We start from the raw sequence: 16,815 nt of genomic DNA, 5'->3' as shown, positions 1-16,815 counted from the left end.
AAATTACAAATTTTGGAAATTTTGATAAAAATAGCTTTTCGAGTGAAAGTGGTCATATTTTTTAGTCACCATTGTTGTGGTGGGTTAAAACCCAAAAATATATATATATATATATATATATATATATATATATATATATATATATATTTTTAACAAAAAATATTACTGCTAGACAAGTTTACAACTTGATATTTATATAATTCTATATAAATAGTTTACACAGAAACATACAAGGCAAATTATTAATGGTATAGTTTGTGTGTCATAAAAGTCTTGTCATAAATTTCGAATAGTATAATTATTTTATTATACAAGAAAAAGGGAGTCGAAGTTCACGTAAATCCGTTAATGCTCCAGTGAGACATATACACTTCACCGTACCTACCTACCGTACACTTTAAGTCATGTTTTATAACCAGAGTCTCCTGTATGGAGAGCGAAATAGTTGTGTATAGATCTATACGGGGATTGACAACCCCACACTTGAGTTGTTCGCTACAGCTAGACGGGTCGGCCAAGGGTGACAAATATCTTACCTATTCCGACTCTTGAAGAACGTTGTACAAGCATAACAGTCACATCAACCATGGTTATAATAACTTACCTAGGGATTAACAATACTATCTTGGTTTACAGGGAGCTTATACTTCACCGGTTTTATTTAAAATATAAAACTGCATAATACCTTTCAGTACACTATGGTTTACATTTTTGATCTTAGGGTTTAAGACTATAGTTTTCATACATCATAAAATATAGGATTTTATGGGTACTCACATTTTTCAATTACAAGGAAAAGAAAAAAAGTGCATGCATACATACATTTTTAATCTTCGGTGCAAGACTTATAACTCATTTTTATAGAAAATATCGGACTTTCTGGAGATATACAAACCATTTTTAAACAAAGCAGATTCAAATATTTTCATACAAATATGATTATGAACTCACAAAATTTCAAAGTTGACGCTTTTGAAAATCACTTGTATTCTCAGAGAACCAGTAACAGGTAATCAACTCATTTGAGATCAAGTGATGTTGCACTATGGAATTTTACTTTTTCTGTCACTTTTATGTAACTTATGAACAAATACTATATGTAAACTATGTAAGTGTGTACTTAATGTATGTTGTTTAGTTGCTATGTTTCATTTATATTCAATTGTTATGATAGTATATAGTGACGTCATCCTCCCCTGTACATTTCCGCCGTCCTGGTTCGGGGGGTGTGACAGATCGGTATCATAGGATTGTTTATAGTGAACTAGTATATGTAACCATACAAGATATACAACTATAAATACAATGGGACAAAAACACTCTGACTAAAGGTATAGTAACAAAATATAATTATTTTTTTATAAAAGTATACCTACATGTGTGCATATTGATAGTAGAGTCCTAATAAGAAACAAATAAAAAGTTTTTAGAGGAGTTGGGTATCGCGGCTAAACTTAGGCGGTTATGTAATCATATCTAGGGTAAATATAGCCTGATCAACTATATTTGTTCGAGATATGACCAACATGTGTTTAATAGTGGTTGAGGTGGACAACAAATCTAAAACTTATCAACATTAAACCATAAGAATCTAAGAACAAAACATAAAGAAATAAAAATTTATCAACTTCCCCAACCAGGGGTACGGAGGATGGATTGATGAGGATCCTGAGGAGGATCCCGAGGAGATCCTAGAGGAAGTTCCGAAGAATGAGCTTGAGGATGAAGTAGAGGAAGAGGAGGAGGAGGAGGAGGAGGAGGAAGATTCGAACGCGGAGTCCAAAGTACTTGATCCTCCCTACATGGCTAGGGTACCAGCACACCATTGGGGCTATAATGGCCCTACGCCCCCTGGGCATATGACCTCGAGAGATGGATCCGACACCAGAGGCAACGCTCACCTTTTGGGATAGAGCGAGGATTTTACGACCTTCTTCATGGAGGACCCGCTGATCGAGCCCTTCCCATTATAATCCGTTGGATCTCAGACATCGGTGATCAGGATCAAACGATGGCAAACCGAGTCATGGAGATGAGAGCTGTCGTAGAGGTCATCGACGAGCGCAATCAAGACCTCGATAGGGATTACTAACCTATGGAGCGACTCATCGAGGACCTTACTACCACGCAAGCGGAGGTAAGGGAATATTAGTAGAGGCTTGTAGCACTTGAGGAGAGACTGATCATTGTCAAGCGTCGATTGGCGGAGCTGCAGGGTGCCTCTACTTCATCCCAGGGACCACAGTGGACTACTCGTCGAGAGTAGGATTCATCCCACTCACCACTTGTCATAGGATAGGTTCATGCGTATCCATTGGTGCTACCCTTTTTGCATTTTATATAGGACCAACCCTACGTCTAAGTGATTACACTATTCAGAGGGTCGTTATGCTGCCAGATTGTTATCCTGATGTACTGTAGACCTTATAAAGGTTAATTTTCCATAAGTTATGTACCACTACTTTAATATTAATGAAACAAACATGTGTTTTATTTATTGATGTTGTTATCTGTTATGTATTATCTATTCATCTTTATTTGGTATAACAAGAATTCAATTACATGTATAAACTAACACTCGATAACCACTAGCCTCGACATATATAAATGCAATGTTTCATTACAATAGTGTCCAAAACATCATTCTTATCAAAGACTTCTCATCAATTCCATCTATGGTAGTAAAATGCTTCCCCAAAAGTACAACAAGCGCAAGAAAACCACAGCGGCACCACCACCACCACCGCCTCCACCACAAGTGGATTCGGCTATATTTCAAGTGACAATAATAGCCACAGTGACTGCTGCTGTGGCACAAATAAGCAACAATGGTGCCAATGGAAATAGAAGTGGGAATGATACATGTAGCTCCAACCAGGGGAACAACCAAGGTCACCCAAATGAATGCACTTACAAAGATTTTACAAACTGCAAGCCCAAGCCCTGAAACATAAGTGGGGGTGTTATCACCCTAACGCGGTGGTTTGAGAAGATTGAATTGGTATACGAAATATGCGCTTGCCTTGAGGAGAGCAAGGTAAAATTTGCAGCCTGCACTTTTTCGGATAGGGCCCTTACATGGTGAAATTTCCATGTCAAATCTCTCATTCTCCCAGTGGAGAACTCAATGAGTTAGGAGGACCTCAAGATTTTAATGCTCGACGAGTACTGCCCAAGGGGTGAGGTCCAAAAGTTAGAGCAGAAGCTTTGGAATCTCACCATGGAAGGCTCCGACATCGAAACCTACATCGCCAGGTTTAGCGACCCTGCGATCCTATGTCCTGGGATGATCACTTCTGAAAGAAAGAAGGTAGAACGTTTCATTTAGGTACTATCTCCCCTAATTCAAGGGAATGTGATTGTTGCAAAGCCAACAACGTTTGACAGCGCCAAGCGCCTCGCCCAAAAGTTTATTGACCATGGGGTATAGAAGGGTGTAATGACTCCCATCACGAAACAGAAAAAGGGAAATGATAACAACAGGAAGTTTGGAAGCAAAAAGAAGGGGCAACCAACCCAGGAACCCTCCAAAAAGAAACAGATAGTGGCGGTTCACGCTGCTACTACTCTTGCCACATCAGCACCCACAAAGCAATATGTCGGTAATCTGCCAAAGTGCGACAAATGCCCCTTACACCACCACGGAGCCTGAAAGGAAATGCAATGCACAAACTGCAACAAGAAAGGGCACGCCGCCTAATATTACAGAACACCAACACAACAGACCAATCAACCTACCAATGACGGTGTGAGTCATGCATGTTATGGTTGTGGAGAAACGGGTCACTACAAAAGAATCTATCCAAAACCCAACAACAAGAACACGGGGGGAACGGGAAGAGTCTTAGCAATAGGACATGAGGAGGCACTGAAAGATCCCGCAGTGGTCACGGGTACGTTCTTCCTAAAAAACATTTATGCATGGATTTTATTTGATAGTGTGGCAAAAAAAAGCTTTGTGAATCATAAGTTTAAACACCTGCTCAACTAAAATCCTCAAACATTAAACGAAACATTTACTATTGAAATGGCTAACGGGAAAACAAAAACAACAAACAACATATTCATAGGGTGCATGCTAACTTTAAATAACCACTCCTTTCAAATCGACTTAATGTCAGTTACCATAAGGAGTTTTAATGTGATCATCGACATGGACTGGTTAAGCCCCCACCGTGCTGATATTATGTGCTACGAGAAAGGCCGTTCGCCTTCATCGACCTAACAATGAAACCCTAGTTATATATGGAGACAAACCCAGTATGAACCTTCACCTCATCTCGTGTATCAATGCACAAAAGTGTCTACACAAGAAGAACTGCGTCTTTTTAGCTCATGTGGTTGATAAAAAGAAAGAAGAGAATAACATCAAAGACATCCCAGAAGCATGCGATTTTCTCGATGTGTTTCCTGAAGACCTTCCGGGAATACCTCCCAAACGACATTTCAAATTTCGGATTGACTTGATAACTGGACCCACACCAATCCCCAAGTCGCCATATAGATTAGCTCATGTGGAGATGCAAGAGCTTTCCAGTCAATTGAGTGAATTATTGGACATGGATTTTATAAGGCCAAACTTCTCACCTTGGGGAGCTCCAGTCTTATTCATAAAGAAGAAAGATGGGTCGTTTTCGCATGTGTATCAGAAGCCCTCGGGTCTACTACAACAACCAAAAATTCCTGGGTGGAAGTGGGAATGGATAAAAATGGATTTCGTAACCAAGTTGCCCAAAACATCGGGAGGACTTGACACTATTTGGGTAATCGTCGACCGATTAACCAAATCCGCCCACTTCCTGCCAATAAAGGAAATTGATAAAATGGAGAAGTTAAGCGGGACCTATATAAAAGAGATCGTGAGATTATAAGGCATGCCAATATTTATCATATCTGATAGGGATAGTAGATTTGCCTCTCAGTTTTGGCAGTCACTTCAGAGGTCATTAGGAACTCGGATCGACATGAGTACTGCTTACCATCCCCAAACAGATGGACAAAGTGAGAGGACCATCCAAACATTGGAAGATATGTTGAGAGCATGTGTGATAGACTTCGGAAAGGCATGGGATACCCACTTGCCACTGATCGAATTTTCATACAACAATATCTATCACACAAGCATCAAGGTCGCTCCCTTTGAATCTCTATACGGGCGTAAATGCAGGGTAAGGTGGGAGACACACAAATGATGAAGGGACTGGTACGCAACAACACTCTCACGGGTCCTAAGATCATCAGAGAAATAACTAAGAAGATCGTTCAAATTAGGGAACCACTAAAAGCGTCCAAAGATCGACAAAAGAGTTATGTGGATAAAAGACGGAAGCCCATTCATGTCGGTGATCGCTTGCTGCAAAAGATCTCTCCTTGGAAAGGGATGATACCGTTTGGGAAGCATGGGAAATTGAACCCAATATACATCAGACCATTTGAAATTCTTGCTAGAATTGGTCTGGTGGCTTATAAATTCCAGCTACCGCCTGAAATCAACAATGTACACCCTGTCTTTCATGTGTCTAACCTGAAGAAATATCTATCTGACGAAACTCTTGTTATCTCTCTTGATGAGATTGAGGTAAATGAGAATCTCCATTTTGTTGAAGAGCCCGTAGAAATAACGGATAGGGAGGTGAAACGAACAAAACAGAGTAGCATCCCCATTGTGAAGGTCCAATGGAGTGCCAAACGAGGACCAGAGTTCACTTGGGAACGCGAAGACCAGATGAAGCTGAAGTATCCACATGTCTTCCCTAGTTCTTGAGAGCTGCTCTAGAACGAATTTCGGGAAAAAAATCCCTCTAACGGGGGGATGATCATGTACAAACAATTTCTCTATGTAACCTTGTTGCATTAGATTATTGAAATTCAAGAATGACAATGCTATATGAATTTATATATGTGCATACATAATAAACATTTAGAGGACTAGAAATAGGTCAAAAGCATCATACATAAATCAAAATGGACCTTGGTATTATAAGTTTTTGCCTAAATAACCCTAGGCCGAAAACTCTATTCTTTGGGCCATATTGAAACCAAAAACCCATGGATTTAGCCCAACAAAAACCGAAAACCTCCATGAACAACCAAAACACCGAAAACCCTATGAGGTTTCGGGTTTGGCACAAGACAAAAAAAAAAGAAAAAAAAAGGAATTACAAATGGAGTGACACCTCATGCCTTTACACCTCTTTGTCCTCCATACTTCCACACCATTCATGCATTTACCTTCCATGCCTCCATGCAATACATTAGATTAACCACCATACAAAAATGCAACTTTCTCTCCTCTCCCTATTAAACTTGCGGCCGAGAGTGTGTTGTCCCACTCTTCCACTCCATTTCTACTCCAAACTTCTCTTTCTCTGTAGAACAAAATCATATTCTTCCAAGAACACTATCTCAAGTTCGGTCCTAGGTTTTGTTGGTTTGTTTCTTCATGAATCTCAAGTATTTTCATACATTTTTTTGTTAAATTCATCTTGTTTACACACAATTTTTCATGTGTTAAACCCACTAGGATACTAGCACCCAAGACGCCCTTCAAAGTTTATCACCTTCATCCTAGGCTCAAAATCTTCTCCATCTACCTTCCTACCACTAACAAAAAACATCAAGGTGAGCTTCATCCCCCCCCCCAATTTTTCGTGGTTTACATGCTTTTAGGGGGGGGGGGGAATACAAGTCAAAATACGTTTACCCATTGGATATTTGTATGCATCAACTTGTTTATCAAACTACAAGTGCATAAAATTTTGAAACCACTACATATTTTTACCTTAAAATCGAGATTTGTAAGGTGTTTCATGGATAAGATGTGTTTGTCCTTTGGACATAAGCATGCACTATGTTTGTTGTTGAATATGGAGAAATTTCTTGCATAGAAAGTAAATAATACTAGCTTACTACTTAAAAATCAGGATATTTGTGGCTATCAACACATTTATTACACAAAAATCAAGTCTATAGGTTAATATAAATATAACAAAAACATATGTTTATATAAGTCCAAATATGTTTGATCTTTGGATATTTACATGTCTTACTTTACAAATTAAAAATTTTATAAGTACAAAAAATGTTGAAGCCATCATATGGTTTTATAAAAATCGTGATCAATGTGGTAAAAATGACATACATAGACTATTTTACGACACAAATATTAGTCGGTAAAAATGACAAGCACAAAATTTCAAATTTTGGAAAATATGATAAAAATAGCTTTTCGAGTGAAAGTTGTCATATTTTTTTAGTTACCATTGTTGTGGTGGGTTAAAACCCAAAAATATTATTTTTTTTAACAACAAATATTACTGCTAGACAAGTTTACAACTTGATATTTATCTAAGTCTATATAAATAAGTTTACAACTTGATATTTATCTAAGTCTATATAAATAGTTTTCACAGAAACATACAAGGCAAATTATTAATGGTATAATTTGCATGTCATAAATTTTCAATAGTATAATTATTTATTATACAAGAAAAAGGGAATCGAAATTCATGTAAATCCGTTAATGCTCTAGTGAGACATATACACTTCACCATACCTACCTAGCATAAAATTCAATGTTGAAGCTTTTCAAAATCACTTGTATTCTCAGGGAACCAGTAACAGGTAATCAACTCATATGAGATCAAGTGATGCTACACTATGGAATTGTACTTTTTCTGTCACTTTTATGTAACTTATGAACAAATACTCTATGTAAACTATGTAAGTTTGTATTCTCAATGTATGTTGTTTAGCTGTTATGTTTCATTTATATTCAATTGTTATGATACTCTATACAATGATGTCATTCGCCCCAGGACGTTTCCGCCGTCCTGGTTCGGGGGTGTGACATTAATGGGTTAAGTAGTTAGGGTTTTTGTGGTTAAGCATGTTATTTAAGTCATGAATGACCATAAAGTTAGAAACTTTATGGTTAAGCACGTTATTATAGGTTTGGATCTGGATTATAGACAAAAGAGTTTAAGGATTAAGCTCTTAATAAGAAAATAATGAAGCCCCTCGTGAATGCTAGGCATTGCCCAAGAACGCTTAGCATTCGAGGTCAACCAGCTCGTTTTCTAGTCAAGATGTGTACGCTAAGTGTACAAACTTAGTATGTTGGGCGTACTCAGTACTGTTGACCAAGTTTGACTTTTTGGACTTTGACCTATTCAACTATTTGTTCGAACTGAGAGGTGAGTTTTCTCACTATACTTGCGGGTCGAAGGAAGGAATGGCGGCCTACTAGATTATTTATCCTAGTATAAAGGATGTTGATATGTTATAGTAATCTGGTAAATAGGTATCCTAGTAAATGAGATGTAGTATGCGGCAGTTATTTGTAGATATGCCTGTTTGTTTGATGATTGGCTATATGTTTATCTGTCTCCTGGATATATGTTATATATTATGTATACGTCGACATAGTATGGTTGGGTTGATGTACTACTACTTTGTGTGGTAGCCAACAAACCTGGGAGCAAGCCAGACATAAGATTTGGGCATGAAGGGCAAGCCAAACTTAGGTTGTCGACTCGGGAGCAAGCAAAATATGAGTTGTAGGCCTAAAGGGCAAGCCAGACTCATATTATGGGCTCAGGAGTAATCCAGTCTTTTAGGTGTGGACCCAATATATGTTGTTATATGTTGTGTCGATACTTTCAGGGAACTCACTAAGCTTTGGCCTACAGTTACAGTTCATTATTTTAGGTACTTCAGATGATCGAGACAAGGTGAAGGCGTGATCGTGCACATCCTTTGGTTTTTATGTTGTTCGGATTTTGGGATACTCTGATTACTAAAATACATTTTTGAAACAATGGTTTTGTAAATATGTATGGTTATGGGTTGTTTTTGAAAAATTAAAATTTATTGTGATTTTTTGGATGTTACGGTTTCTCTTAAATTCTAAAAATAATCATTCAAAACTGGTAACCATGTACAATCAAACAACAAATCGACTTCTAAGAGTCAAAACAATCGATAGGTTCAAATTGGTCTCCAATAGTCAACGAATCCAAAATTAATTAATTGTAATGCAGGTGCATGATCGATACCTTCAATTGAGAATTCTCCTTCTTCATATTCAATCAGCTCCACCTGGAATCACACACCATAAATCGTGTTTCATCAAACAAGATAACAAAAAAAAAAAAAAAGACTCGATAAACCAATTCCAAGACAAAATCTATTTAGAGAAAATAAAAAACGGTTATACAAGCGGAATCACACAATCAATCAATAGGAGAACGAAACCCTAGAATCGATTAACGAAGACAATATCGATTAACTTGTAAGATGACGGAGAATCACCTATCATGTCGTAATCTCAGGCTCTAATACCAATTTGTATGAATCTGTAAGAATGAGAAGAGATCAGAAAAAAAAATGTAATGCAAATTTTATTCACGTAATGAGAGTTATTCCAAAATTACGAACCCTCATTAACATACAATTGCACCAGAAAAAAACAAAACTACCCTTAATAGTTAAAGCCACATATTAAACTAAGATATTCTATTGAAGAAATACATAAGACGGTCTCAAAACCTTAGCCATATTGGTCTCTTGTTCGTTTATCAATTTGTAAACATACATGTCTGCTAAACATGCATTGTTCTAAAAAAAATCCTAAGGTATTAAAAAGTTTGTAATTTAATGTCAACATCTCAACATATGGACCCAAATTTTGCACCTTAACTTAATTAATCCAAACTACGGCTTCATATTTTGACTAAAACGAATGAAAAATAAGATAATTGCTATAATTATATTAAAAATATAATTGCGTTTTAGATGAACACAAAATTACAACTGAACGTATAAATGTTATACCGAAAATGAAATCCTCTTGTTTAGATCATGTTACATTCGAGCTTATCAATATTTGTTGACATATTTGCAATCAACACGAATTTCTCCGTCGTCTTGGGAGCTTAAGTCCAGAATGCTTGAAAGCTTCACCATTGACACACCAAATTGGTTCTTGAAGAGTGTGGGTTCGAATGACAAACCATTGGCCACAGGTTTAGTCCTTGAGTCATGATAGAGGAATTGGTCTGTCGACAAGAGTCCCATGTTCTTCTTAAGATTCTGGTAATACTGCGTGTCAAATGTGTTTGGTGTTTCGCCATCAAGATTCACATTTTCAGATGCCCACCTACATTTTCTCCTCAAGTAGTTCAAATACTTCGGATCCAAAGATGGGTCAGGTTTCTTTGTTCCTTTGTAGTCGTATAACCGATGTTGCACAGATTCGCATGTCGTCTTCCCAATCGTATGAGCTCCTGATAATCAAACATTTCACATGATATAGTTTTAAGAGACAAAAGATATATTATCCATTACTAATGTTCCATTTTTGAGCAACGATATGCAACCATTTCTAATATGCTCATTTTCTTGTAATTAAATCAAAGTCAAAAAGTTTAACTAACTACCTGAGAGGACAACCAAATCAAGCACGTTGAGACCCTTTGACTGGAAAAACTCGATAAGACTCGTAACACTTTCAGAGCCCTTGGGCACTATCATGGCTTCTTTAGCAAGTGAAACACGGCCATCTTTCCTACCATAAGGGATCGTCCAATATGGTCCACTGGCCAAAACTGTGGCATCTCGAGCCACCGTAGTCAAGATATCAGCACATGACACGGTTTTCGGGCATTTCTTCTCAATCTCAGCTTTTATGTCATCAATGACTTCAAACCCTCTTAAAGACTTGCTCATATTCGATGTTTTTTCGCTTCCTTCATGATCCAAAAGAATCGATGCATCACATCCCTACAACAAAACAATTGCATCATCATCATGGTACTTCAGTATTTCAAGATATCGAACAATAATGATATCTGTTGATTGAATATTAGACAGATATATACCCGAACAACACAATCGTGGTAATGAAGTCTTAGGAGACTAGGAGCAAGGGTGGGGTCTTTAGCAACCCATTCCTTGACCTTTCTGTAGATGATGCCTTCGAGGTCGGGACAACTCTCATGGTACAAGGAGTAGGAGAGATCATCTTCTAAAGCGGAGAGGTCTGACAGGCATGGTACCTTGAGACTTGTTGACGAGTAATCATCAGCCAAACATGACACTGAAAACAAGATTAGGAGGATGGTGATTATGAAGCTAGAAACATTCATGGTGTATAGGTTATGGTTCATGTTGTATAATGATATGTGAGTAATGTGTATATATAGATATAAATATTAGATAACAATTTGGTGAAATCGTAGTACGTGAGGCGCACTCTTATTGCTACGACGTGCAATATGAATATCTCTAAGATTCTATTGGTTCCATTTTCAGACAACAAGCTTATAATAATTTGTTTGAAAAGAATAATCACATATTCACATTTTTATTTTAGTGGGAGGATTCAAGATAAGATGTTGTAAAAAACGTTGGCATAAATAAAAGCACATCAATGCAGCATCGTTTTCATGAAATAATGAAATTAGTTAGTAGAACCAATTTTTAGTGCTATTAAAAGCCATAAAAGAAAACATATTTCCCATCTTTCGAAAAAGTCATAAGGAAAAGAAATATTACGACGAGAGGCAGAACATTACATAGATTTGACTTTCAAATTTAAAATATTTTGTCACTTTCTCTACCTCAACCGGTTTGAACCGGATAAAGTGGACTTTTCGTATGACGAAGAAAATAATTGTTAGGCAAAAAACATTTATTAACTATTATTATTATTATTGATATTATTATTCTACATTCCCATCCCACCCAAATCCTTTCCCCTCTTTGTCACTGCCATCTCCTTCTTTTGCCTTCCCCAACAACTACCACAACCACTACCGTCTACCTTGATCATATGTTTTAGGGATGATGCAGTTTCAAAGACTTATCAACATCCCTTATCAACAGTTGACAACTACCATCGTTGTATCTCTCTTCTTTATCTACCTCACTGGTGCACAATGGTAGTCATGGGGCGTGCGGTAGGAGTGAGCATATGGAGAGGACCAGAACAGAACTGGTTTAGGGGGAATTAATGGACCGATAATTGGACCGTTAAGCACATGTCGGGGCGAGTGCCGGTACAATACAAGCAGATGAAACAGTTGCTATCTAATGGTTTAGATGAGTTATTTGAATATTCACAAGCTTAGATGGCTTATTTGAATTGTCGTCTTTAATGTGTTTAGCGACTTCTTTAAAAATAAAATGTAATTTACTTAAAATGTTGTTACTAATGTCTATCATGCAATTATAAGATGATGTTTTTATAATGATACCTTGTCTTCGAAGGACTATTACTCAAAAGAAAATGTAACCAAAAAAGTGAAATTAGAGTCTAAAATGAAGTACAAACATAAACTACATGTTAGAAAAAATCATGTCATTCTGACTTCAAACGAAAGAGTTATAACCATTTAAAAAATTCAAAGATTCTATGCGGAAAAAGCTGAAAACATTTCAGTTTTGATACCATGTCTTGAGGGTATGTAACTCAATGAATATATAATCAAATAAAGTAAAAAGTATAGTTTAAAATGAAGTGCAAATAGTAAACTATGTGTTGGGAAAATATCTTGTCATTCCGACGTTAAAAGAATGAGTTATGATAGTTTAAAGAATTTCACAGAATTTTTGGTCTAAAACCGACTTTTACCCGGAACCGATAAAATAAGGAACCGGAAATGTGTTAGGTTATGAAGTCTTGTCCAACATTTGGAGGACTTGGAAGTCAATGAAACACTTGAAGTTCAATGGAGCATGTTACAAATGAACGGATCATCTAAGAAGGGAATTGTTCATGTGACAAAGGAACGGATCATGTGATAAAGGAACAGATCATCTTAAAGGGGGTATGAAGCACATGGGAAAAGAATGGAGCATCTTGGAGCATGGATACACCATCTATGATGAAGACGCGTCACTTTAAGCATGGATGTGCCACTTAGAATGTTGGACGCGCCATTTAGGAAGAGGATGTGCCACCTATAGACAAAGTGTGTCACTTTGGAATCAAGATGTGTCGTCTGGTAGGAGGATGTTCCATCTTGAAGGAGGATGCGCCAACACAGAGGAACATATGCCAGTCTAGTGTGTCATGGTGTACTCTAAAGTATTAATGTTCTACTGATGTGTTGCATGAGCATCATGATGTGTAATTAGGTGACTTGATGCGCCATGCATGTTCTTGCTGTGCCACATTTGTTCCTAATGTACCACGACATCCCTTGTTGTGTCGTCATGGCATCTCAACAAAGTGTCATGCACTAGAGATGCCACCAAGTAACAGGAGGTGCCTCTAAGTAACAAGGGGTGTCACTCAATGGCACCTGATGTGCCAGTGATGTATTGATGGTGCTAATACAATGTCTCTCAAGGACGAAGGTTCAAGAACGTCTGCATAGCATTCTGTGATTGATTAGAAATTAGGGCATCCTCGTCATGGGCTAATTATAGATGGGTCTGAGCCATCAAAATTAGCGATTCCCATGCTTACCTATAAATTGGTTCACATCCCCATTCATTATGCCTAACAAGTGCATGGTTGTGTGTATACATAGTAATTTTAAGAGAGCAATCATTTTGAAGTTGAATGCACTTCCTTTGAATCAGTTAGTAAGCAAGAGAAATTCTTTTATTTTGAGAGCTCAAATGAGGTGTAACCATTGTGTGTGATTGTAATTGGAAGTTTAACAAAATCTTATTTCTCTAGAGCTCTCTCTCTCTCTCTCTCCCTCTCTCTCTCTCACACTCTCTTTCTCTCTCTCTTACCCGTGGATGTAAGTCATCTTGACCGAACCACGTTAAATATTGTGTTTAGTTTTGATTTAAGTTTTAAGAAGTTTTATTCTGCAAGTTTCAACGAAGGTTGTTTGACATTTTTCTAAAGTGCTTAACTTGTTTTGTTGTCATCCTAATAATATGTGGATTAATTTGAATGAATAACCGGCCCGTTGAATGCAAATTGGTATTGTTTCTAGTCCATATGTTCAATGTTAGTATTCAAGTAGTGTGGTTTTATGAGGCCTCTAATTGTAAGGGCCCTCCGAATTCAAGAACACAAGCACACAAACACACACATGCAAACACAAACACACAAATATACATATATATATATATATATATATATATATATATATATATATATATATATATATATATATATATATATATATATATATATATATATACATATATATATATATATATATATATATATATATATATATATCATATCATATCATACTATATTATAAAGGAAACATTTTTTTCTTTCACCACATTCATTTGAAACTTCCATGACTTTCCAATTTCTTTCTAATAATGATTATAAGTTGGTGAATAAGATTAAATAAATATCAAACCTAAAGTGTAATCATATATAAACTAAATTTAAATATTAAAAGAATATATTTACTTCTACTTATAAAGTTATGATTTTTTACCTTTTTACATATTATATTTAATTTATTAGTTTTAATATATTTTTGGATATAAACTATTATCATTTTAAAGCTACGACTTTTGAACAATTTGTATTAAATATTTAAATTATAAATTTAGATATAACATTACAACACTAACTTAAATATAAATTTTAGTTTAACTTAAACAACCCAAATAATATTTCGTAAATAGTTAAAAGTGATAAGTTGTAGTGTCTTTCTAATAATGATTATAATTTGGTTAATAATGTTAAATAAATATCAAACATAAAGTGTAATCATAAAGAAACTAAATTTTCATATTAAAATTATATCTTTACTTCTACTTATAGAGTTATATCTTTAACTTTTAACATATTATACTTAATTTATTAGATTTAATATGTTGTTGTATGTAAACCATTATCAATTTAAAGATACAACTTTTGAACAGTTTGGACAAAATACTTAAATTGTTAATTTAAATATAAAATTATAGTGCCAATTTAAATATAAATTTCAGTTTCACTTAAAAACCCAATGCATATTTTATGAATAGTCAAAAGTGATAAATTGTAGTGCTAAATGCAAAAACTAAATTATAACATCAATTAACTAAAATATTTCCTAAAGATATTTGCATAATCGTTACAAGTTTTCAAATAAGTAGCTTAAAATAACTTACAATAACAATAGTTAAAAATAACTCTATATAAATAATTATATCGTTACCTTTAAAAATCAAAAAACAATGTCTGATGTTTTAAATAATTATAATGTAGAAATTAAAACGTTTCTAAAAAAATTAATTAGCAATATCAAAACTATAATAACATTAAGCCATATATTATATTTAGTTTTATTCACGAGTAACTCACGGGTAGAAGTCATTCAAACGGTTAAGATTATACAGTTATAATAGATGTATATATTATCATATAATTCAAAATAATCAATATATTATATCAATTTAGTATACGAATTATTATATCAAATTTAACAACGTTATTATTATATTTAAAAAACATATATTTGTAAAGATTTCAACTATATAACTGTTTCTACGCAACACACGGACGTTCGCCTAGTGTGTGTGTGTGTGTGTGTGTGTGTGTGTATATATATATATATATATATATATATATATATATAGAGAGAGAGAGAGAGAGAGCGCTAGGTTCACGTGTTTAAAGTAATTATTGTGTTATTGTATGTATAAATGTGGGTCAATCAAAATTTAAAATAAAAATAAATAATTAAATGAATAAATAAGGGTAAGTAGGTAATTTGATAATTAGTTTCCATAAATAATACCCTATAATTATGGTAACCATTGACTTCAGCTACCTATTTTTCCCTCGGCTTTTTAAAACCACCACCTATTCGATCCCAGCACCATTATTGCCGATGTTGAAGGGCACAACACAACCATAATTATCGTCATCACCGATGGTCCTCCACTACTCGTTGCCTTCATCCACCAATGTCGCCCACCTCTGATGCCCCCCTTTGTCTGCGAATACCCTATCACAATTTCAATATCCTAACATACCAACATCGAACAATCGGTTGTAACTCTCACCCTCCAAGCCGACAGGGACTCCAATTTTAAATACATTTGCAGTTTCAATTGTGAGTCGGTTTACTCCAAATCAAACAATTTCAATCACCAAACATATCGACAGCGAACAATCGGTTCCGAGCATAAGTTCGCATTTGACGTTCATTGAGGATATGAGTGCAAGCCCAGATTTTCAATTCCAAATCTTAGATCGTTCGCATGTAAGAAGTTTGTAATTTCTCAATTTTGACTTTTCTGTTTGACCATTCAATGGCGAATATCCATAGATCAATCTAGTTAACTTCCAAACCTGATTTCATTCGCTCCGATTATCACACTACCGACTGCGAATTCAATACTCTGGAGGAGATTGAGGTTTAAAATAATGCCTAATTTGATTCAATCGCAGGTCCCTCTTGTCCCCAATCTTGATGATGGCCGGTGTAATACAAAGTTAGGCTTGGAAAGTTTCAGGAAAATGAAGAATGCAAAGTTTGAAGTCGATACAAAGGTTTTGGTTCACCCATACTTTGATCGCGCACTCTCTCTCGTTGCTCAAAGGTATTTATACACGCTTTCTCAATCATGCTTTCCTTCTTATTTGTTCAAGCTAGGGTTTTCCTAAGATTGTTTCATATCTTTATCATCTTCATGGTGTCGATCAAATTTTCCTCATGATCGTTCCTAAACCTAAATCTGCCTGAAATTGACCTTCGATAAATTTGGTATTAACAAAACCTTTCATGTAGAATTGTTTGATTCAGTAGCTTATGTTCGATAGGTTCCCAAAAAACACATTCTATTCAAGTGTTGTGTTTGTGCCGAAGCCAAATGGTCTTGAATAAGATGATG

General features: G+C 35.6%; 2 protein-coding genes across 2 annotated transcripts; one reads left to right on the top strand and one right to left on the bottom strand.

Moving 5' to 3' along the window:
* The first annotated feature begins 5,161 nt into the window (after window positions 1–5,161).
* Window positions 5,162–5,764, top strand: LOC111917476 (uncharacterized). The gene has a single exon (XM_023913160.1). The coding sequence runs from the start codon at window positions 5,162–5,164 to the stop codon at window positions 5,762–5,764; it is 603 nt and encodes a 200-aa protein (XP_023768928.1).
* Window positions 5,765–9,743: 3,979 nt separating this feature from the next.
* LOC111917490 (peroxidase 7) lies at window positions 9,744–11,177 on the bottom strand. The gene is made up of 3 exons (XM_023913171.3): window positions 10,881–11,177; window positions 10,440–10,782; window positions 9,744–10,286 (listed from the first exon to the last, which is right to left on the bottom strand). The coding sequence occupies exons 1-3, from the start codon at window positions 11,166–11,168 to the stop codon at window positions 9,880–9,882; spliced, it is 1,038 nt and encodes a 345-aa protein (XP_023768939.2). The 5' UTR covers window positions 11,169–11,177; the 3' UTR covers window positions 9,744–9,879.
* Window positions 11,178–16,815: the final 5,638 nt, after the last annotated feature.

Source organism: Lactuca sativa, chromosome 2 (assembly GCF_002870075.4).
Source record: "Lactuca sativa cultivar Salinas chromosome 2, Lsat_Salinas_v11, whole genome shotgun sequence".
Lineage (NCBI taxonomy): Eukaryota > Viridiplantae > Streptophyta > Magnoliopsida > Asterales > Asteraceae > Lactuca > Lactuca sativa.
The sequence above is the reverse complement of the archived record's forward strand: the minus strand, read 5'-3'. Positions and strand labels throughout refer to the sequence as shown.

What these genes read in the sequence shown, in the direction of transcription:
- LOC111917476 (XM_023913160.1), top strand. Translation starts at nt 5,162, where the DNA reads ATGCAGGGTAAGGTGGGAGACACACAAATGATGAAGGGACTGGTACGC.
- LOC111917490 (XM_023913171.3), bottom strand. Translation starts at nt 11,168, where the DNA reads ATGAACCATAACCTATACACCATGAATGTTTCTAGCTTCATAATCACC. An exon ending in ACCACGATTGTGTTGTTCGG is followed by an intron (nt 10,783 to 10,880) that starts GTATATATCTGT and finishes GTTTTGTTGTAG; the next exon opens with GGATGTGATGCATCGATTCT. An exon ending in TGATTTGGTTGTCCTCTCAG is followed by an intron (nt 10,287 to 10,439) that starts GTAGTTAGTTAA and finishes TTTGATTATCAG; the next exon opens with GAGCTCATACGATTGGGAAG.